At 49.3% G+C, this 22,282-nt stretch overlaps 2 protein-coding genes and 1 long non-coding RNA gene across 6 annotated transcripts; 2 read left to right on the top strand and 1 right to left on the bottom strand.

Annotated features, from left to right (window-relative positions):
- Window positions 1-833: 833 nt before the first annotated feature.
- Window positions 834-14,920, bottom strand: TRADD (TNFRSF1A associated via death domain). The gene is made up of 5 exons (XM_075161026.1): window positions 14,871-14,920; window positions 12,186-12,337; window positions 9,360-9,637; window positions 7,506-7,698; window positions 834-6,735 (listed from the first exon to the last, which is right to left on the bottom strand). The coding sequence occupies exons 2-5, from the start codon at window positions 12,325-12,327 to the stop codon at window positions 6,428-6,430; spliced, it is 921 nt and encodes a 306-aa protein (XP_075017127.1). The 5' UTR covers window positions 12,328-12,337; window positions 14,871-14,920; the 3' UTR covers window positions 834-6,427.
- On the top strand, window positions 9,642-14,142 carry LOC142087159 (uncharacterized). The gene is made up of 4 exons (XR_012675351.1): window positions 9,642-9,779; window positions 10,455-12,353; window positions 12,887-13,141; window positions 14,029-14,142. It is a non-coding gene; the product is annotated as an uncharacterized LOC142087159 (long non-coding RNA).
- Window positions 14,921-15,939: 1,019 nt separating the features above from the next.
- FBXL8 (F-box and leucine rich repeat protein 8) lies at window positions 15,940-22,157 on the top strand. Of its 4 annotated transcripts, none has more exons than XM_075161021.1 (3): window positions 15,940-16,082; window positions 19,333-19,563; window positions 19,958-22,157. In XM_075161021.1, exon 3 carries the CDS (start codon window positions 20,123-20,125, stop codon window positions 21,071-21,073), a length of 951 nt encoding a protein of 316 aa, XP_075017122.1. In that variant the 5' UTR covers window positions 15,940-16,082; window positions 19,333-19,563; window positions 19,958-20,122; the 3' UTR covers window positions 21,074-22,157. The 4 variants fall into 4 exon arrangements, with proteins under 4 accessions (XP_075017122.1, XP_075017121.1, XP_075017120.1 ...); XM_075161020.1 differs by having other exon boundaries at window positions 15,968-16,082; window positions 20,098-22,157; XM_075161019.1 differs by lacking the exon at window positions 15,940-16,082 and adding an exon at window positions 17,112-17,332 and having other exon boundaries at window positions 20,098-22,157.
- Window positions 22,158-22,282: the final 125 nt, after the last annotated feature.

Consider the following 22,282-nt stretch of genomic DNA (forward strand, 5'->3'; position numbering starts at 1 on the left):
GTCACTCTGTCTTACAAGACAGTGGGGGTCAGTGATCTCGTTGACCCTCATCAGTAGGTCAACCCTGTTGACCCCGGGTTGGTGTGTTGGCTCACTTAAAGCCACGTGCCAAATGTCCTTTCCCCCGCTGTAGGGCAGAGCCCTCCTCCCCGTCACCGTATTCCCGCAGGCATCGAGCCATGCGGTTGGGAATACAGCTTTGTGGTAAATAAAGAAGGGCCGATCTTGTGATTTTCAAGTATTGTCTGAGATTTAAGTGATTCAGGGTGAAATACTGCTCTGCTCGAGTTCATGACAAAAGGAATTTCCCCGGGTTCAGGGCAGGTCAGCCAGTGGCTTCCTGTGCAAAGCCGTGGGAGAAGATTTAATGTCCAAGCTCCTCGGCTCCCCACCTACGGCACAGGCAGCCTTGCGAGAAAGCTCACTAATAGCGAGGGACTCGGGACTAGAGCGATGCTGCGGCCTCGCAGGAGCCCCAGATATATAATAGCACTGAAAGAAACACGGGGAACTCTGCCAGGTGCCAGGTTTGGGACAAACCTCCCCTTCTGGCCATGTTTGCTAAAAAAGGCTCATCAAAGCAGTAACTGGTAACTGAACAAACGTGGTGGCTTAGCTTGGTTTCGACTTGAAATCAGAGCCGTTGACTTGCAGGTGGAGCACCAGCCTTGGCGTGTCAGTAGAAACGTATGACTTTGGGCAGGGCCTATTGTGCATCCAGACACTTGGGCTTGGATGCTCCTCTGGGAGCTGGTCATAGCCAACGTGGCCAGAACTTCAGTGACCCCTTTCTTGCTACTGCATTAAGTGTTTAATGAAAGTCTCTGAGGCACTTTTCATCAAAAGTATAGATTTATTTATAAAAAAGAATGGAGAACAAAATAGATCAAAGTGCTTTTTTTCTATAAAAGACAATTCCTTGGAGGTTGAATGTCCTAGACCTGAGTATACACGGCATTGCAGTCCATAGCTGTAGATGGCTGATCCAGATCTGATGCTGAATATCATGGAAATTTGGAATTAGAAGGTCAGCAAGGGATTTTTCCACTGATGACTAAGGGACTTAAACACACATCTACGGATTTCAGTTATAGATGTATGGCCAAATCCCTTCAGTGGCTTTAAAATTCAATCCAGAGAAGAAAAGAAATGTAATTTTTGACTCTAGGCCTTAAATTGCCTCACCGTTTGAGCCCATCTCTGTACAAAAGACAAATGGCCGGACCCTTGTCCGGTGTGAAGCAGTGCATCTCACCAGTTTCACGTACACGCTCCAATGTGTGGGTTAGACCGAAGAAACCCTCTTGACGCCCATTCTAGTATCTCCTCGGTTTAAGGCGTACAATTCCAGAGGTTCACAGCTACACCAGAATTTTCAGTTAAACTAAACCGGCAGTTTAAGTGAATTCCAGGCTGCTCACTGCTGTCTGTGCTCACTTCTGGTTTCAGAGTCTGCGGGCAGCTGCCGGGGTGCGACTCGGAGGTGGCTCTAAGGTGCCTTTCGAAACCGCCGAGGGGAGACGACAGGGTGACCCAGAAGCAGGACGGCCTCTCAATGCTGAACTGGATTTTGAAATGCATGGCAAAATTAACAGGTAAGGAAAACCCCCACCATTTCCTCACACTGGGAAAAGACCTTTGCCTGGAGCAGTGTCTGAACCAAGAACCTATGCCTCCTCTGAACAAGAAGTTTCCCTCAGCTCTAGGCCTACACGCTTTTTTGGCCTTATGTTTTCCGTATCGTGACAGTGGTGCAAAGTATATTCTGTTTTCTGCCTCAGCTTCCCCCAAATTTTGAAACGGAGACAGTTCTGAGACTTCCCAGCTATGAAACTCCAGGAAACTGTTTTACTTGGAGGCTCTCATTTTTTCATAAAGCTCTGCAACCTGCAGCGCTGTGACATTAGCATCCTATTTTGCATTAAAAATAATCCAGATATCCATCTCTTCAGTGGTAGGGCTGAAGCTGAAAATGGAAACCTGGAAAGTGTTGCTGCGAGGTGTCGACATTCGTTTTTAGTTTGACTTGCTATGAAAATCTGGAAGAAAACTTTATGATTTCTTGAAGGTCCGGCTCGTGATTTTTGAAGCACTTCCGATCAATAATGCTGAACCCTTTCCTTATTTTTGAGTCAAGTACTGTTTTCACCTGATTGATAGACCGGTCCATTGTAAGCAGCTGTGGCGTGTGAGAACTGAAGCTGCTGGAAGAGAGCACCTTCCCTATCTGCCGTGGTAGTGCATCGTTGTCTTCAGCAGATGAATTAATCTATGGTGTATTTTTACCAAGCCTTTAAGAGGGTTAACGTTTCTCTGACTCGGCCCTCCAGGACAGTTTGATATTTTTCCTTCGTGACAATTTTATATCAGGATATACTCTCAGGTTTACTTCTATCAGACGCCTCACGTCAAAGTGTATCTGGTGAGCATTTTAACTTTCACTCTCCTCTTTGTTATTATCCACTTGAACACTGTAGCTCAGCTCTGCCAAAACAAATCATTCAAATTCTCCTTTGGATGGATCTTTTATTCTTTCTGGCAGACTGAAAGGTGCCTCCTTCAGATCTGAAACATTGCTAAAACTACAAAAAACCAATCTGTACCACAAAAAAGCCCTCTTGGATCCCTTCCTCTCAGCACATTTTGGCCTGGTTTCTGCTGTTTGTTTTATGCTTTGCCTATTTCATTTTTTTTATGCAACTGATTAGCATCTTTATTTGCTTTTAATATCGTGTGCTGGTTCGCTGCATGTTTGATTCTGAAACACCAGCACCCCCTGAAAATTTTTTTTTTTCCCCAGACATGTCTCAATACATAGAGAAGAGCTTTACGGGATAAGGCCAAATTCACCAGCAGCAGCACTGCCCACGGCTTATCTCTCGCACTAGACATTAGCTAATCGGTATAAATAGTAGTAAGGCAGTGTCGCTTGCATGTCTGCCATCTGAGTAGGTGCAGTATGTGTGCAACTAACTTTGCACAGGCAAAGAGGAAAGCACGAGTGCGCTCCTCTTCCAACAGCGTGACGGCCAGGCAGTCACCGGGGGTGCTTATTATAGCCCTTGGCCTGGCACATAGCACCGAGCTTCTGGTGTATCAGCAAGTATCCCCACCGCCCAGCTCTTTCTTCAGTTCCACTCATTGCATTACTATCCGAGGGAGAGACATGCCTCTAATTTCTTCAACAAATTTCTGCTAATGTTTTTCTTTTTCCTTTGTGAGTGCTTCTTCCTTCCCTGCGTGATGCGAGTTCCCTTGTTTTTGCGCACTGGTGTAAAATCTTCTGGGTAAAACAGAAGTAAATTCAGAGTCCAGCCCCAGCCAAACGCCAAATCAATGCAAATGACATCGTGTACTCACGACCCAATTGATCTATCTCATTCTAAGGCTTCTGTGAAAATTGTCTCTATCTATGTTTGTGCCAGATAACACTAAAAAACCCTACTCTTTTAGCAGGAAGGAGTCCGCTTGAGACCAGAATTGAGTTTTCATTGCATCTGATGATGATGATGACCGATCATGGAAAAGAAGGTATGAAACAGCCACTGCTATGGTCCCAAACCATGCCATGTGCTCAAGACAATTCCACCACGGAATATCACTGGAAAACCCTTTTCCTTCGAGTGTCTGCAATGAAGGCACCTGTGAATGCTGTTAAAGATGATGATATTCCAGAAAGGTTGCCAGGAGCTCCAGCACTTAATGGCACTTTTGAGAGGGAATCTGTGAGTAAGAGGAAACGCATATGCCAATTGCTGGCAGAGGAATAAAATGCACAAGGTTTGCATTAAGAAAAAAAGCATTCATGCTTAGTCCTCTGTCATACGGTCATAGCAGCAAAGAAGTTTTTTGGACTTGAAGTAGATGCTGAATAATAAGCCTTTTTCATTTTGAGCATTAACAGATGCTATAAAAGCTAGCAGTTCTCACTACTCAGTGGTTGCCTTATAACTGTATATGAAAGTTGTGCCCATGAATAGCTAGTCTGAGCGCTTAGAAATATTCATTACAAACGAGACAGCAGGCTATGCATATGACCTTGTTTTCTAAAAAATCATTTTTGCAAAATCAAGAGCAAACCCTCTTGCTGTTGAAGTAATTTTCAAGTTTCTGATTTTTTTTTTTGATTTTTTTTTTTTTAAAATACCATTTTCCAGGTGGGCTGCTGCCAGAGTTCCCCAGTTGGGATCTGGCGGGAACACTAAATGCTTTGAGGTATGGTTCCACAGCAGCCTAAACTAACTAAGATCAGCATCGCTGTGCTGGTCCCAAAAGCAAAACTGTCAGAGAGATAATTGCTTCATTTTGGGAAAAGCACTGCTACTGCTGTAACGGAGAGGGGAGGACACGGAGCAGGAATGGGGGAGATGAGACTGCAACAGCACTGACATAGCATGGCTTACTAACAGGTCACGGAGCGACGGCTTTGTAGAGATGGTGCCTGCATGAAGTCCTGCTTCCTTTGAAGCTAAGGGCAAGACAGAAACAGATTCACTCACACCCTGAAAACATTCTCCCCATCTTTGACCCCCTCCATTTCCTTTCCATACTGTGTACGTAACCTTGGGGATTCAAAATCTGCAGAAAAAAGCCACGTTCCTCAGGCTCACGCTGGGGAACGCGATGCTCAGCACATCTGAGGCACGTGGACCCCAACTGGGTAGAAGCTGGCCATCTGAATCCTCCTGATCCGGGTCTTCAGTTAGCTGGTGCTCACAGCATGTGTTTTAGCAGAAGCTAACGGAGCGGCACCAGCCCCAGGAGCTCGGACCTGAGCCACAGCTGAATCCCACGTTGCGTCCCCTCTTACCGAATTACAGCTCTGACTCCGGGAAGGACTAAGAGCTGTGGTTTAAAAGGCCGCCAGGGCTTGCCTGTCTGAAAGCTGCTCCTACCATGACTGCCAGTGGCCCGATACTTGCGTGCACACAGAGGCTTTACGTGTGCTGGCAGAGCCACCCTCTGCATCTGAAATAACTTCCAAGGCCCACTGGCTATTGCCACGGATGGGAAGGGCAAAGAGGGATAGAATTAATGAAAAAGGATAAGTAAAAACCTATCAGGAAAGCGTAGGGAATATGTCAAAGGTAATCAAGCTGCTGTTGTGCTTCACGGGACCCGTGTCATGCTAGATACTTGTGGCTTTGTTACGGGCAAAGGTGTAAACTCTGCTCACCAACCATACCAGGAGAGAGTCGCTTCTCCCACTGGAACTGAAAGCACGAGTCGGGCCTGGGGTTTGGGTGCTTTGTCCTTTAAGCTATTTTTAACCCTCAAAATCGGGGCAGGTAAATCCAGGCACAGCAGCTGATGCCCAATTGTCACACAGTGACGACACCGCCCGGGAGAGGCTCTGTGCAAATCCCGACTCCCGTGAGGCACGATGGCGTGAGCTGTCCTTCCCGGAGAACTCAGCAGGCCGAGGGCACGTGGTTAAGAAGAGAGCGAAGGCAGTAGCAGCCAGCTGCTCAGAGGCGACTGCTCAGCTCTGCGGGCTGGGGTCAGGGTGGTATTTGATGCTGTGACACACCTCAGAGCAGCAGTTCCAATCTGTGCCCCACAGGTAACTTGCTGGCTAGGAGACTGTTTTCCTTCCACCCCTGTGTTTTTGCTTTTCACAGATGCAGGCTCCCTCGGGTTGGTGGGAAAGAGCTAAGCGTGATGTAATCAATATATTATTGTCCACCACGGTCCAGAAGAAGTTGGGAATCATTCTCTGAATTTGTGTTTGTCCATATGGCTTGCTCAGTGCCTGAAATTTGTTCTACAGCAGTAATCTTGTGCCCTGTGGAAGACTATGACTGTTCCAGGTAAAAGGGAAACCTTCAGGTGGTGACAGGTGGGAAGGAGCTATACCAGGGTAGGGCAGGACAGATGCACTTGCCACAGATGTTCCTCGTTTGAAGAACGAAGAAGCAAAATAATACAAAATTGACTTTTCCTTAATTTCCCCTCTGTCTTTGCTTGATGTCATACCTGAGGGCATAAATGTCTTCAATATAAAAAAATATATTGCAGCTCTCCAGGTGATGGCCCTGGGCCACAGCCTGAGAAACAGTGGCATTGTCTGCTTCCCAGAGAAATCCTCTGAGATGCCTTCCTTGCTTTCCTCTTCTCCCCCACCCTTCCCTAGGGCTCTCTAACTGTCTGGCTGCTTCCCAGTGACATTTTGGTCTTGAAGGAAGTCAGGCTGAAAGTCTCTCCCACCAGTTCACGGGAAGGTAACACTGACTTCTGGAAACAGAATGAAGTAAGGAACGTCAGAGGTCCGTGCTGGCTTCTGCGAGCACAGAACCTCTCCCCCAGGCATTCCCATCTACACGGAAACCTGCAGTGATTTTCAGGACTTTACATTCCCAGACACTGGCAGCAGTCTCATACTAGCTAAAGCAAGAAAGCCCTTAGCAATGCCACTACCCTTCGGGCTCTAGAAGCAGTCCTCGTTGGAATGGAGGCCCAAGAGCTCCTCAGCCAAGCTGATGAGACCATTTTCTTCCAGGGCTGCGATCAGCCGTGCTATTGTGGCCTTCTTCCCCTCCGACTGGATAAATCTGAGAAGCAGCTGATAGGCTTGTTCGTATAGTCCCTCTCGGTCATATTCGAGGGCCAGGTTATCAATGACAGGATCACGCAGGGCCCGGCAGCTCTTCTGCAAAGAGCGACCCACTTGCTTCCATTTCTTGGACACAAGCTTGGCAAATTTCTGGTGGTCGTCTGGCGTGAGTGTTCTGTTGGCTGAAAGGGACAGAGGGCAGGTAAAACACAGGGGTTTCATGGCTGATGTGGTGCAGCTTGGGCCAGTCCAAGGTTTACTCAATATTCTGTGGAGCAGGGAATCTGTTCAGTGTCCACAGCACGTTATTAAGCTGCTGCGGAGCTGCTCTGCTTGTTTTAACACCAGGGCAGCGCTGTGAGTTTGGAGCAGAAGTGCAAGAGCAGTGAAGCTAAAGGGCTGCCCGCCATGGGCAGGGGGTCATGCACACAGGTCTGTGATGTGTCTTTTCTCCCAACTAACAAGCGATGGGACGAGAGGAAATGGCCTCAGGTTGCACTAAGGGAGGTCTAGACTGGACATTAGGAAAAATTTCTCTACTGAAAGAGCGGTCAAGCCTTGGAACAGGCTGCCCAGGGAAGTGGTTGAGTCACCATCCCTAGAAGTATTTAAAAGACGTGTAGATGAGGCGCTTAGGGCATGGTGTAGTGGGCATGGGGGTGTTGGGTTGACGGTTGGACTCGATGATCTTAGAGGTCTTGTCTTTTCCAACCTTAATGATTCTATGATTCTATGATCTGGTTCTGTGCCACCCCAGAAAGAAAACAGGTTGAGGCCTGATCTGAAGCAGTATGGCAGTATCTTAGGACTACTGTAATTCCTTCCTTATGGGATGCTGGGAAATCTTTGATTTATCTGAGGTAGACCCCAATATGTAGTCACATTAATCCTCCCTCTTGGGCTTTGAGGCAAGGAAGACCAAGGGCTCTCTTGGTCAGTTCCAGCTACTCACCAAACTGTTGTCCCTGAAAGATGAAGGTGACTTGTGGGGAAAGAGAGCTGCCTTGAGAAGGATAAGGTAGAGATGGGGAGTTCAGAGACGCGCAGTCTTTTACAGCCGTATTGTTGTTGATGCTCTGGTGAACAATCAGGCTCTTGAGGCATTCCTCCAGCTCTGTGATTTCCTCATCCCGCAGGCGGTCAGGCTGAAATGCAAACAGCATCAGTGATTCGTGCCAGGTTCACCATCTCCCAAAGCTGTAGATGCTTAGCTGGAAGGTGCAGCTTAAGACGATGGTGTCAGGAGAGGAGCAATGAGGTAGTCTAATGGAGTTCTGGCTGTAAATCCGTGAATGTGAATCTGTAATGTGACACGGAGTAGGCAACCTCCCCCTCCTGGGTTTCTCACATGCAGCAGTGAGTGCTTACAAGTTGCACAAAACTGCTACTAGTTTATTTTCAGCAGCCCTCTGCAAGAATTAGGGGGCACCACAGGCAGTGTGGCTTCTCTGACTTACTCCACACGAGGGTCAGACCCACAGAATAAGGTGACCTGATCCAACAGCTCGTGGCCACCAAAGCAGGAAGATCCTGCTACTCCCCTTCTCTCTCTCTGCCCCTCCATTACCTAAGTTTTGTTGTTCCTGGATCCTCTCCTAGCCAGTTTTTCTCACTAACCAAAAGAAAACTAATCCAAAAAGCAGGTAATGAGAAAAGGAGTAAAGAAGGCAAAGCACACGGGAAGAGTCAAACCTGGCGAGTGCTCTGACTCAGTCTAGTGTTTAGCTCGCGTACAGCTGGTTCCCAGCACTGCCCTCGGCCACTGGCGGCTGTGCCACAGTGTCATCTTTCTGACTGTTGCACTGTTAGGCAGAGGTCAGACTGAGTCAGTTTTGGGGAACTGAGAATAAGCCCGTCTCTTTTGTCCAGTCAGCTAGTTCAGCAGAGGGAGCAGCAAGCAGAAGCTGACAGAGTATGGGATATCACATGTTGCTTGGCCCAGGGCTGAAAGGTTTGCATTTCATTCTCTGTGCTTGCAGAAAAGCAACCTGGCAAAACATGCTCTTGTGCCTAATCTTTCCAACTACCTATTTCTCAGGACCGTCTCAAGGGAACAAAAGCTCTAAGGTATTTCTAGTTCCAGGCTGAAAAAAAAGGGGCGAGGAGAAAGGCAATGAGTGTAATCATGTCAAGTGCCTTGGTTTTGTGGTGAGATGACAAGATCTCACTGTTCTTGCTAGCAGGATTAGAGTGCCAGTGCCAAAGTGTGCGATGAGCCTAGACGTTAGATATCGCTCCTGAGAGAGAGACTGTGCCTTCAGAAGGGCAGCCTGCTCCTGCGGATGCTGTGTGTCCCTGCTCTGTCACAAGTTGTTGGTATAATGTGCAGAGTGTTTGCACTCACGCTCGTTTCTAGGTGCAGTTACCACTGCTACTCTCAGAGGAGGTGGTGTGCGAGAGGGGGGAGGAAGGTGCTGAGCGGTGATGGTTGCACACAGGACTGCTGTCCTCCCTGCCTGCCTCGCAGGTGTATCGAGGCACACTGGCTTGTGCTCTCAACTGCACCTTCTAATTCCCCATCTTAGTGGTGACAACAGCCATTCTAATTGCTACACACAGAAACCCCAGTGATTTAGCAGAATCTCTGTAGGCTGTTTTACGTAACTCTATTGCCCTTCCAGAAAAGTGCACGGCTCTTCTGGGGAAGGGCAGAGCTGTTTCTCCATATTACAGCTGAGAACTGAAGGATGGAGAAGTCAACAACCCAGCATGCTGCAGCAGAGCAAGAGTTGCACCCGCCTTCCCGAGCCCTGTGCTACCGCTTCTCATTGCTGCCCGGCCCGGCCTCCCTCCCTCTCCCAATCACCTTTTCTCTGTAGATGCACTCCAGGCAGCGATCCTCATCCTTCAGCATGTTGTCGAGGTGCTCTTTGCCAGCCTTCAGCTCCATTTCAAGAGGCACTGTGGTCATGGCCAAGGAGAGCTGGAGGTGATTCTGGAGGGACTCCTGGAGCGTTCCTTCCCGGTAACTCCGCAGGAACCGGCGGCAGTTCTCCTGCTTGCAGAACTTGAGCTGGACTATCAGGTGCGGGTGGCTGCAGTGCACTTTGAGCATGTCCACACCATTCACGCTACCGGTGGAGTCTGGCAGGGAGAAGTGAGCAGAGTCACTATCCAGGCATGAGACAGACAACCCAGACCCACTCCCATCCACCACCAAGCCTGCAATGGAGTAGCTTTTGAATTCTCTTCTCTCCGTGATAAAGTCCTCTGGGATGAAAAACCTGTACGTAAAACCGAGAGGAAGGGATTAAGTTTTTGCTGCCCTGCCACCATCGGTCCCCATGAATGTGGTGTCCAACCGAGGCCGTATGGTACTACAGCCCAGGTAATTATCCCAACACTGTCGATTAGGGGAGGCTTTACATTTGAGGCTCCATTTCCAGGACACAAATGGTTACGCTAAACCGGTAGCACAGGAAAGTTTTATAGATGAAAGTGCATAGTTCAGCTCAGTGCTCCAACAGACTTCAGTCCTTGTGACTGGAGGTTTATGCAATGGTGAAGATTCTGGAAAGAAACCCAGCGTTTCCTCTCCACCCCGTGCCTAGAGGTAACTTTAGGCTGGCTCTGAGCCTTCAACACATCTCACAAATGGTGAATGATAGATCCAGCCACAGGAATTGGGCTGCTTGAGATAGCGCCTTGACTTGTTAAGCTCTTTTGCACAGACAATTAATTCACGGTAAAATCTAAGCCAGGAGAAGCCAGGGATGTACCCTCTAACATTAGTGCAGGGGGAGCACGAGCAAAACAAACACAGAAATTGGTCAGGCCTTCATTCTTCCTTCTCCCAGTAAAATTTAATTTTGATTAGCTGCGCATATCGACCTTGCCTCCACAGGGATTTTATATGCTGGTGATGACAGTTTAAAGTACGTATTTTTCTCCTTTTTTTCAGCAGAGGCCTGTGGGAGGCTGACTGTACTGCTTCCAGACGCAAATTAACCTCTTGGCCTGTCGTCGCACAGGGCTGTACGGAGGTGCCAGCTCAGACTGGCACTACATCAGGTATTTCTAAACCATGGCGTTATTTAGACATACTTGGAGGAGAATCCCAAGGCAAAGCAGACTTGTGTGCTCCACGTTAGCCAGGACAAGTGACTTGGCATTTAAAAGTATGTGATCTAACAGCGGCTTTATGGGGATTACAGAGTCCTGGTTGCATCAGAAAGTCAGTTTGGACCAGATGTGTAACTGAGACGTGGGGTCAGGCACCTAGGAACGGCATTTTAATTCACTGTTGCTGATGAGAAATGTCTTTTTATCACTTCCTTCATGCTTTTTTTTTTTTTGTGAGTGCTGGTTAGACAAAAGCTTCTGTAACAGGGTAAGAGGGCTGGGGAGGGAAAAGCTGTACAGATGTGGAAACCTTTACAAATGGTGAACAAGACAGCTGTAAAGCGACCTCAAAAGAGAGGGCTTTGCATGCATTTCTTCATGAAACTTCAGACAGCTTCAGATTTCATGGCCTTTTTAGGTCTGAATAAGCACGGTAGGATTTAGCGTTTTTGTGGGCTTTCCTTTAAATGTGTGAGCAGATTCACATTCCAGTGAAAAAAGCAGCCATAAATCGAGCCTAACTGGACAACTGTGTCAGGCTTCCTGCTGCTTCACATCTTTGGATCGAGCTGCAAGAGGAGCAGGCCTGTATTGGATAAACTAGCCGACTTTGCTAGACTGATGATTGCCAGAAGAAATTACAATATAGTTACACAAGCCCAGTTAAACAACACAGGCTCAGCTGTATGACAGGTAAAGAGCACCGTGAGAGTCATTCTAGGTAAATATGATAAACTCTTCAAATTACTATTATTCTGCAGTCAGCTTGGTGCAAAGGTGAATAGAGAAACATAGTTTTATGGCCATTGGCGTCTCAAGTCCTCTTCCGGTGTAAATAGGATCACGTACTGAAGCCAATGTAATTGTGCCTGTTTATATCAGAAAAGAACTTATACTGGCTATCACTCATTTTAAAAATCGGCTTCTCAAAGCAGAAATCGTGTTTCTGTGGTAGTATAAAGACAGAAATTAAATCTTCTTTCATAGCAATTGCAATCTTTTCCCGTCTTACATAAATGGGTTTAAACAAACATTCATAAAGTAGGGCAACTCATAGGATAGTTCAAGTTGGAAGGAAGCCCAGGAAGTCTCCAGCCCAACCTCCCATGCAAAGCAGGGTCAGCTCTGAGGTCAGACCGAGTTGCTCAGGGCTTTATCCACATTTTGAAAACGCCCAGGGATGAAGAATACACAGTCGCTCTGGGCAATCATAGGAAAAATGTTTGTCCTTAGATCTGGTGTCCACCTCTCATGTTTCAACATATGCCTGTTGTCTCTCATTCCCCATGCACCACTGTGAAAAGTGTGGCTCCCGTAGGTATCGGCAGCCTGTTGGTAGGTCCTCCCAAAGCCTTCTCTTCTCAGGCTGAACAGGTTCAACTCCCTCAGCCTTTCCTCACAGGACAAGTGCTCCAGCCCCCAACCATCTGCTGAACTTGCTCCACTTTACTGTCTTTCCTAAATACAGTGAGCACCAGCTTTCTTTACGCCTGAGTGTGAGATTAAAGACAGGCGTGGCATTGCACGAAGAGATGAGACAGCATGCCAAGCTATCAGAGAGGATGGGTACCTGCTAATGCCAGCTTCAGTGCCTTGAACACACTAGGTTTCTTCTGAGAGCTTTCATAGAGAGACGGCAGAACAATAGTCTTGCACGTGGACTGGAGGAAGAGATAAGCGCTGCCGATCCAAGGAGCAGAGCTGCCTGCCATCTTCAGCACCCTACAAAATCACACAGGTGAGCTGAGAGACCACAGGGAAAATGGCCCGATGCCGGGTGAGTGCTTACAGCAACCACAAGCATGACAGGATTATGGGGATTTACCCTTATTTCCTAGAGGAGGTGGTGATGTTGTAACCTTTAAGGAGTTTACAGTTGTTCTGTACAGCACAGCACAGTGGGCCACGGTATCCCCAAGACTCAGCAGCTCACAGAGCTCTGTGTTCATTTTCCACTGGAGTCCATTCATTTTATAGTTCAAAGAGACTCTGAAGCAAAGAGTTTCAGTCCTTGTGCCTGACTGCCCAGCCAAGATGCACAACTGGGGTGCTCCGGGGAGCACGCAGCAGTCCTGGTTCTGGCATGTTCGCACAGACTGAAGCCCTACTGCAGGCAGAGGCATTTTGCCCAAGGTCCTGGTCCCCTGGTTGTCCTCACTAAAGGATACATTACAGAGCCCAGGGGTTCATGTAGCAGGACACTCAGGGCTATCCCTTTGCTTTACAAACTCACTCATTTATTATTCTTCTCCCACCGTTCACCTCTTGCAGCAATGCACCTAGGAGACAGAACATCCATCTCTCCATTCTCATCACGCCTGTTCCTCGCCAGCCAGCTAATGCAACACTTACATCTAACGCAGCTGCACCCAACTCTGCTCCCAAGGCAAAGAGGAACGAAAACACCTCCCAGGCTACAGATACTCAGAATGGGAAAGCTGTGCTAGACTGGGCAATGGCAGACTGAGCTGTGACAGCTGGTGAGCGCGTACCTGACAGCCCAGGCACGGCCACCTCTCCTTTCAGGTGTGTACACAAACTGCCTGAGCGTGTCCACGGGCTGGTGACCGCAAGCCCCCCGAAGCTGCTCCCACAGAGAGCAGCACTCAGAGCCAGCCCTTCCATCACATCATGGCGACAAGTAATTTGGGGCTTTTGGCTCAGCCCCCGTCCCAAGTCCTACCCCCTCTCTCTGACTCCTTGATTGCACCTCTGTCACACCATCAGCTGCTTCCCCACGGGCATCCCTTCCTTCCTGCTTTCTGCCCTCCTGCTCAACCCCAACAGCCTTCCCTTGGCTGCAAACACTGGCCTGACAGTATAACTGCTGGCCACAACAGTATCCCTCTCTTCAGATGTCCCTTAGACTGCGAGTGTGAAGGTCTTTTGTCACCAGGGGCTGCCAGACCGAGAAGGAAGGACAGGCTGTCTTCCAGGCGGTGGCTGGGGCTGGGAACCATCTCCATCCCTTGCAGCACATCAAACCAGGGCACTGGGATGTATGGTCCACCCTGTTTTCTTAATACAACCTTGAACTGTGCCCAGCACAGGAGCCTTTCGCTTGTTCAGAGAATACAGGAAATAACCAGCGAATCATAAAATTCACACTAAACTTCAGGAGTTCAAGGAGTGCCTGCGGGATGCAGGAGCGAGTGTTTCCAGGCTGTGGGCTCCCATGTCACACAGGCCTTTTAGAAAAGCATTCTCTAAAGAAGAAAGAGGAGGATGCACTGCTGCTGCTGCAAAGTCTGGGTCTGGTCTGAGCCTCCAAACACTGGGAAGTTTGGGATCTGGGCACCCATGTCCTAGTGCCTCTCAGAAGGAGGGTAACAGAAATCTGAGTAACATCTTAGAGAACTACAGACGTGGAGTATTTAAAAGATTTAACCCACAGAACATTTTATCTTTTGCAGTGCAAATGCCTGAGAGCTCCCTACCAGCCCAGAGGTACATGAAGTACATGTTTCATCCTGCTCCGATCGCTGCAGCGTGGACCCCTCTGCCCCTGCACCCCTTCCTCACACAAACCAGGCTCTTCCTCCTCAGCAACTGCCTGGTTCGACTCAGCCACGCTGGGGAGCCTGGACATTACACCAGGCTTGCAAAAACTCAGGTAAGGAGCCCTTTGCTGTTGTGCCTCTGCAGTGTTGTCCCAGCGGGCGACTTTTCCAGCCCGATGAGCGCTGCCCCATCCCAGTCCCCACTCGGCACTGGGGACCCCTCGCTGCGCGTTTGCGCAGCAGCGGCGGTCAAACCGTTGCGGGGGGCTTCAGAAGAACCAACCCCAGGCGGTAAGTAATGCATGTCACCACCGTCACTGCCTTTTTCGCCGACCTGTGGCACGCACCAGGCGGCTGCTGCTGCTTCCTGTAAAAAACTAACTGGGAGGGGGCAGTCCTTATTTTAAGGAGAAGGAGCTAGGGCAGCCACCAGCGCCGGGCTGCGCCGCCAGCGGTGACACCACGTTCTCCTCGCTGCCTGGATGCCCGGGGCCTGCCGACCCCGCCCCGCGAGGGTCCCGGCACCGCCGCGGGGCAGCACCGTGGGGGCCGGAGAGCGCCCTGCCAGCCCGACCCGACCCTACCCTGCCCTGCCCCGCCCCGGCCGGCCCGCGGCCCCCGCCGCCCGGAGGGACCAGCCTCGGCCCCGCGCCCCCGGGCCGGCCGGCGGGAGGCGGCCCCGCGCCCCCGGCCCGCTCCCCGGCCGCCCGCCCGCGACAGCCCCGGGCCCCTCCGGCGGCTCCGGGCGGCTTTACCTTCTGCCACCGCCGCCGACCGGCCTCGGCGCCGCCACTTCCGCCTCTGCGCGGCGCCGCCGGCGGGCGAGGGCAGCGGCACCGCCCGCTGCGCCGCCGAGACGGGCCGGGCGGGTCCCCGGGCGGCCCCAGCGGCGGCGGCCGCGCTGGGGAACCGGGCTGCGTGCGGGCGCGGGGAGGGGGGAACGGAACAGCGGAAAAAAAACCCCACCCGGTGAAATGCGGGGGGTGTTCCACTTTCCGTGAATATCTTCCGTTTTCCTCGTACTGCCCCAAAAACCAGCCCCGAGAGCCGGATTTCCATCCGAAGCCGGCGGCAAGGCCAGCCGAGAGGGACGGATGCTGTTTGCTGAGGAGGTCTGAACGGTTCTTGCCGTGCCTTGACGCCTCCAGGTCTCCATGCCACAACGTGGCCGGTGGCCGGCGGCAAGTGAATGCCCACCCAGCTTCGGCTGCCTGGTCGCTTGTGTAGGTGAGGATATATGAGACAGAAATTACTCTGTTCAGATAGCTTAAGAGCCGCCTGCCGGCTCGGACTGGGCACGAGTCCCTGGTCCATTAGGGATGGAAGAAAGCGGGGTTGCTTGAACCCCCGGCGTAGCTCGTGGCTGATGGCACCTCAAGGCTGATGGGTCCTGGCCAGCACTCTTCAGCTTTCCTCCACTGCTAACGAGAGTGAATGGTTAAAACGAAGATTGGTTGGGTTAGTAATTACTGAGCAACGGAGGAAGTTCAGCTCTCATGCCCTCCCTTCCCTGGAGCTCATTTTGAAAAGGTGTCCTAGGATAATTTAATTGTGGAACGCAGTAACGCTGCAGCATCTGTAACAGCATCCAGGGGTGTCCGTTTGCTCAGGAGGATCAAGGGGGATTAATGATGTGGAGTTTCCTTCTCCAGGCAAATCCAGCAGGCTCGGCAGGCAGGTAGGGACACCTCGGCTGGTCCTCGTGTCTCCGACAAGAGGGGTAAGAAGATGGTGTCAATATAGCTGCTGAATTCTGCTGGGCATTCTGGTTTAGTCCTTCCTGCAAGTGATACCTGAACGGTCTCCCACTTCTTTCTGAGCCAGGCGAGGCTGTGAACTCCACTGTGCTCCTCTGACGAACTGAACGGACAGGTAGAGAGAGTAAAGCAGCTTTTCCTGAGTCCATGAGAGGTTCTGCGGCAAGCAAAGTAAGGAGCTGGATTTGGGTCTCCATCTCTCAACCTCAGGTAGGAGCCTGCTGCCCAGGCTGCGTTTGTCTTGGATAGATGTCCTCCCGCGAGCGGAGGGGTAACAGCAGCTCCCTTCTTTGTTCCCAGCTGGCGTGGGCCTGCGGCCAGATTTTGTGCCCACGTGCTGGCTGCCGTCACTCTGGCTTGGCAGTCGCTTCGTGCAAACTCCCCGGGGAACTGAACTTCAAACAAAAGTGGAAAGCGTTAGAAAAGATCTTTTTATATATACATATATATATAAAAAATACATATATATTTAATGCTATTTTTACAACAACAGTACTTTAACAATATAAGCGAATTTGTTTGCCAAAGGAAAATATAATTGAAATAAATGCCTGAAGGGGTTAACCCAGGCTGGCTCTCCCGGGTGCTCTCCTTTGCAGGGTCAGGCCCTGATGGGCAGGCAGCGCCCGCAGTCCCCGTCAGGGTCAGCGGCCTGCTGGTGCCAGCGCTTCTGGAAACCAGGCACGTACTTGCTGACAGTTTAAGCAGCAACTCGTGAGTTCACACATTTAAGGGTTAAAGGGGTTAAATGAGCCCGGACAGCCCGACCTTCGCCTGCAAAAGATAAGCCTGAAGCAGCGCCGGCTCCCAGAGCCAGGTGGGAACCACAGGGACCATCACCCACCCATGTCCCATAAACATTTCTCCTTGAGACTAATCTGTTCTCTGTGCATTGAGGGGGTAAAAAAGGAAAGGGTAGCTCAGACCCGAGTTTCTCTTCCACTAACCCTTGCTGACTGCGTGCTTTCAGGGAGCATCCCGTGTGGCGAAATGAAAGTGCTTGATAAGCACTCGGGGTTTCACCCTGTGGTTCCCGCTTGGGAAGTAAAGATGCCGGTGAGGGGAGAGGCTGCAGCTCAGCTGAGATTTGGGTGTTGGGATTCGATAGTGTGGCTGCTTGGGGAACGCGCGGCTAGGGGAACAGAGTCTCCCCCTGAGCCTGGCAGCTGCTGGCCGGCTGCAGTGCGGGAAGGATCGGTGCCGGGGCCCTGCGGGGAAGCGGGGTGTTGGGTGACTTGCGGGGGGACGGGTGCCGAGGGAGGAGGAGGACAGCGCTATGAATCTGTGCGTTCCCATAAAGGATCGCGCAGCATCCTGGCTCCCACCCCGTGGGCAGGGAAGGCGCCTCTCTCTCGCTTGTTATTTTCGGCATCTCCTCCTCCGCTCCTCCCTCTGGGGCGCAGCCCGCGCTGGGAGCCGCAGGCAGGGAGCGCAGAGGAAGACGGGCTCTGCTCCGAGAGGTACGCTGCGCCCCTTCCCGGGCTGCCTGGCGGGGCCTGCCTGGGGCTGGAGGGCATGCCGTGGCGGGGGGCTTCCCCACGCTGCTCGGCTCGCAGGCGGCCAGGCCCGGGCGCGTTGGGCGTCTCGCCCGGCTGCAGCACCGCCTGTTCCTGTTTGGGCTGCCGGCCGCTCGCGCCCAGCCAGCGTCAGCCTGGCTTCCTCGGGGCCTGCTGCGCTGAGAGCTGACGAAGCTCGGCGCAGCGACCAGCAGCGCTCCACCGTCATGTGGTTAATAAAGCGCGGAGATCCTTGATGGCTCACGAGAAGCGGTCCGAACCCGGCTGTCCAAACCAGGGCAGGCACCCAAAGTGGACCCAAGCCAACCCACAGCGTTCACAGAGCGTGAACCGTAACTCCTCACTGACGCAAGGCCATGCAGTTACTTAAAGTAACACTGATAAAATTTTGCTTTTCTGCCTGCCTTCCTGCTCTCAGGCCGAATTTTTAAGCTTTTCCAAGCGATCAGCTCGGCTAGAAACGCACTCTTACTTTCTAAGAGATTCAAGATCCTTTTCACATGACTCCAGGGGCTTGGGCTTTAAGGAAAAATATCATAATGAAAATGAAAGGAGCTGAATACGTAAGAGTTCATGTAGGGCAAAGAGCAGTTTAACACTTTGGCAAATGTGTATTAGAGACAGTATTAAAAGCAGCTAAAAGTCGAAGAGCAGGGTCCGAGCTGTCAATGTGATTGTCAGAGAACATGACAAAAGGTAGCAAGTTCCCAGGCAGGAAGCAGGACTGTATCACTTGGCCGTTCTAGCTCAGCGGTGGGTGGAAAGGGGGTTGTCGCTGATACGATGGTAGATAAGATAGTATAGCTGCTATTGCTACTGCCACCTCGCACTTAAAATAATGAGTCACGCTTCAAAGCAGCGTATTCTAGAAAAATGTGCAATTGTGTTCCTCTCTGCATTATGCTTTTTGCATCGCTACTCTGTACTTGCTTCGTGTTTTTCAACTCTTTCCCTACTTCAAGGATATCTAGAAGCATAGGTTTTCATTTAAATGAAACCTGCGATGCTGAGATAATGCTGTGACTCCAGGACCTGGGGCTTCAAAAGCAAGAGGGCATGTCATGGAATTCAGAGGGAGATTGCGAAACTTGGCCCATGCTCCAGTGCTAGCCTAGGAAGGGGAATGTTTGCATTTAAAAATCCCTCGCTTGTTTATGAGAGGGTTGAAAAACCCATGTTGGTAGTTTTATTTGTGCAGAAATCTCGAAGATGGGCACGACACATTTTGGAAGAAGATGAATGAAAAAGTTAGGTAATGGTCTGATGCGATGAACCTCAGCCTTCTTCCCAGGCGCTTATTCTTTTGCATTCTAGTTCGCATGAAAGGTTAATCAAAATATACTTTTCCATTTCTAAGTCAGACATGTATAAATGCAATTTCTGAGAATTACTGAGTCTCAGTAATAAAACAGTTCTTTCAAACTGTCACGTCGCATCAGAGGCAAGGACCACTGTAATTAAACTACCGGTTTCTATTATAGGCCTTCTGTTTCACTGTCAGTAAAATATGGATATGTGAGGCTGTTTTCTGTGCAGAGCTTCTGCTTGCAAAGAGGTTTTTTTCCCCCCACAGTTTGAGAAATCTGTCTCAGCTTTTTGAATACCAGTGCAGCAGTACTAGAAAATTCCCTTGCATTTTTATTACTCAGAGTAGCAAAACCTCACTGCAGGAAAAAAGGCTTACCCCCTCCCTTCCCTCCCCAAAGCTTTGATCTGACATCTTTAACTCTTGAAAGGTATCACCCATCTTCTTAAGATTGATTGAAAAAAACTGTGCAAAACAATAGGCCAACAGATTTTCCTCATTTTTGTGTTCTGTTTCAAAATTTGGTGAAATTTCAAGTTTGAAAAAAATTTGACCTCCTCTGTGATCCAGTTGCATTGGTTTGATTTGTTAAATAAATCCTAATGTGTGTGTCGTTTTGTTTTGTTTTTCTGAACAGGGACTTTTGAGAATTAATTGCAGTTTTGGAAGTTTTTCCCATTTTTAAACCTGACTGAATCAGCAAAATGCCTGCTCCAGCTCCAGAACTGTGGAACTACATCCCAGAAGAAATCCTCATCCAAATTTTCTATTATCTTTCTCTTCGAGATAGATACACGGTCTTCCAGGTGTGCAGACAGTGGGCTACAGCTGTTTCTTCTAGCTCTGTTTGGCATTTCACAGAGATCAGGTAAGAGGAGTGGGTTTCTCATGTCCAAGCATCTCTGCAGGCATAACCAGATTGTTATGTTTTCAGTGCCTGTCAAACACTTACACCACTCCACTGTGACCTTACTGACGTTAACTGTGACTTCCGTGTGTGATGATATTATCTTACATGACTAGTACTGGTTTATGTAATAGAGAAAATTGTGTTATATGGTGGGGTTTTTTAATTGCTGCTGATGATTCGGGTTTTTCGGGAAGTATTACAATCTTAGGTACGTTGCTCTAAGTTGCCATTGGAAAATGGCAAGAGACAATTACTAAGTAGTCAGCTTCATCATGACACTTACTTCTCTGATGGGTCTTCCTGGGGACTGACTCCTCTCGCCTCCTGACTCCTTCAGTGTTTGGCCTTACAGGGACTCTGCAGGCATCAAGTGAGAAGAAACATCTGGGGAATCTGGTGATGTTTGCAGAAACACTGTTAAAGGAGAGTATCTGCTCTGTCGTTGCTCAGCTCAGCGTTTACAGTGACTAAGAGTTTGTTTTACCCTTCCAGCTGTGATTCAGAGGATGAGGAAGGCATGCTGCAGAGCCTGCTCCAGTTCCTCAGCCAAATCAAACACCTGAAGATTGTGTTTGACCAGTCCAAGGAGGTCAACCGGAAGAATGTGACACGCATCTTGGATGTGTTGGCAAAACAGAACCACAAACTGCAGCAGCTGTGCATTGTGTGCCACGGGGAGAACCCCTATTTCTACTCTGGCCAGGACATCCTACAGAGCATACGGAATATATGTGACACTAAAAACCAGATAGATCTTCAGCATATTGATTTTCGAAAAATGCCCTTCACTCTCGATGATGACCTTGTTGAACTCTTAGCTACCACCAACCCAAACTTGCACAGTTTGTTCATCAACAACCGCACCCTGGTATGCAACGTGGCACCAGACACCATTAGGAAAGTTCTCAGAGCATGTCCCAAACTCTCAGCCTTGGGGGTTTACTATGCCAGTTTGTCTGACGCCGTATTTCAGGAACTGCTCAAGCCCGAAAGAGCAGCTTTCACCCATTTAGACATTTTCTGTGAGCGCCTGGACAAATATATACCAGTCATCTCAGAAGAGCTCTGGGCTGCTGTAAGTCAAAAGCATCCTCAACTCTGTGTAGACCTAGAGTTTGATCATACCGTCCCTGCCTGCAAAATACCACGGATCCTAAAGCTGACTATACCTGTGAGCACACTGCAACTTAATACCTATAATTACATGGTAAATCAGATTAGGTTTGTCACCCAGAGCTACAGCAGTACGTTGAAGAAGCTGACGCTGCAAACCACGTCCTCGGAGGACTTAAATTCCTCGCTAGTAGATCTGGCTAGGCAGTGCAGAAATCTGTTGGAGATCCACTGCTACTGTGTGGTCAGCCAGGAGGTGGTAGAAGCGTTCCTCAGGCACTGCCCCAGTCTGAAACAATACACTCTGAAGGTCACCAAGGAACGGCACCCCTGGAAACCAGTAACAGTTCAGTGACCGGCTCCTGCTGACTTCCTGGGGAAATCGTGGGGATCTGCAAGAGGACAGGGAAAGAAGATTTAGGGCTATAAGGACAATGCTGCAAAGTGCCCTCTCCACTCACTGAGAACATGCTGTTCCACCAGCACTGGCTGTTACATACGATGCACACCTGTTCTGCAGACCCAGCATTTACACTCAAATGTGATAGAGGAAGGGTTATACAGAGAAATAGAATTGCCCTTTTTTTTTCCTTTTTTTTTTTCTTTCTTTCTTTCTCTCATTATGGAGGGCAGGTCTTTTCTTCTCTGCTTCTTTATTTAGCAGTAGCAGGAATGCCAAGTTCACCCTTTGAGTTTTTCCTGAGGACCTCAGCAGTATTTAATTTTGATTTTACATTTTAAAAGCACCTCGAAGGCAAGCACACTGTGTCAGGTGCCTGGCAACTACTTAAATAGTTAAGGAAGTGGCAGTTTCAATGCAGCCATTTTCTGCCCAGTGGGGTACTCAGCCATGCAGACTCAGTGAGCTACAGCAACGAATTGTGGTCATCCCATGGAATATCCACTCTAACCTTGATAATTCCTCTTTTGGCATTTCAGTGATGGGGAACTCACCCGTTATCCAGTTGTCAGATAGCTTCCAGCTTGGAGGGATATAACAGGAGCTGAATTATGTTAGGAAATACAAGCAGGAAAAAAAGCACTTAAGGAAAAACATTGCCAAGGTAGTAATAAAAGGCACATGGCCTGCAAATTCCCTTGTCCATCTTGTCTTGCTGTTGCTCAGGAATGCAGATTTCCAGGTTATAATTCGAATACCTTTTGCAAAGACCTTTGCTTTCACTACATTGTTAGTGTTTCTTGGGAGAATCAAGAGTGTTAACAGTTTTTGCGTCTGATATCTGCATTCATATGCATGTTATCTTGCATCTGAATTAGGATATGTGTGTGTTGGCCTGTGGTACCAAAGATTTTGGTGAATGTTATTTGAAGAGCAGTTTCTGAGTTGAAATGATCCTGGCATAAAGCTACACTGCGAGCACCTATTTAGAGCTAGCTAAAGCATTTATAATAATAATAATAAAGCATATTGTCATCTAAATTCTATGTGTAGCTGCTTTCATCACCCTGTCTTCTTACCGAAGAGCCCAATCGTTTCTCTTGACAAATAACCAAACCAATTCACAATTTTGACTTTTCAAAACCTGGCCAAAGATCTGCAGCC

This window comes from Calonectris borealis, chromosome 12 (assembly GCF_964195595.1).
Source record: "Calonectris borealis chromosome 12, bCalBor7.hap1.2, whole genome shotgun sequence".
Classification (NCBI taxonomy): domain Eukaryota; kingdom Metazoa; phylum Chordata; class Aves; order Procellariiformes; family Procellariidae; genus Calonectris; species Calonectris borealis.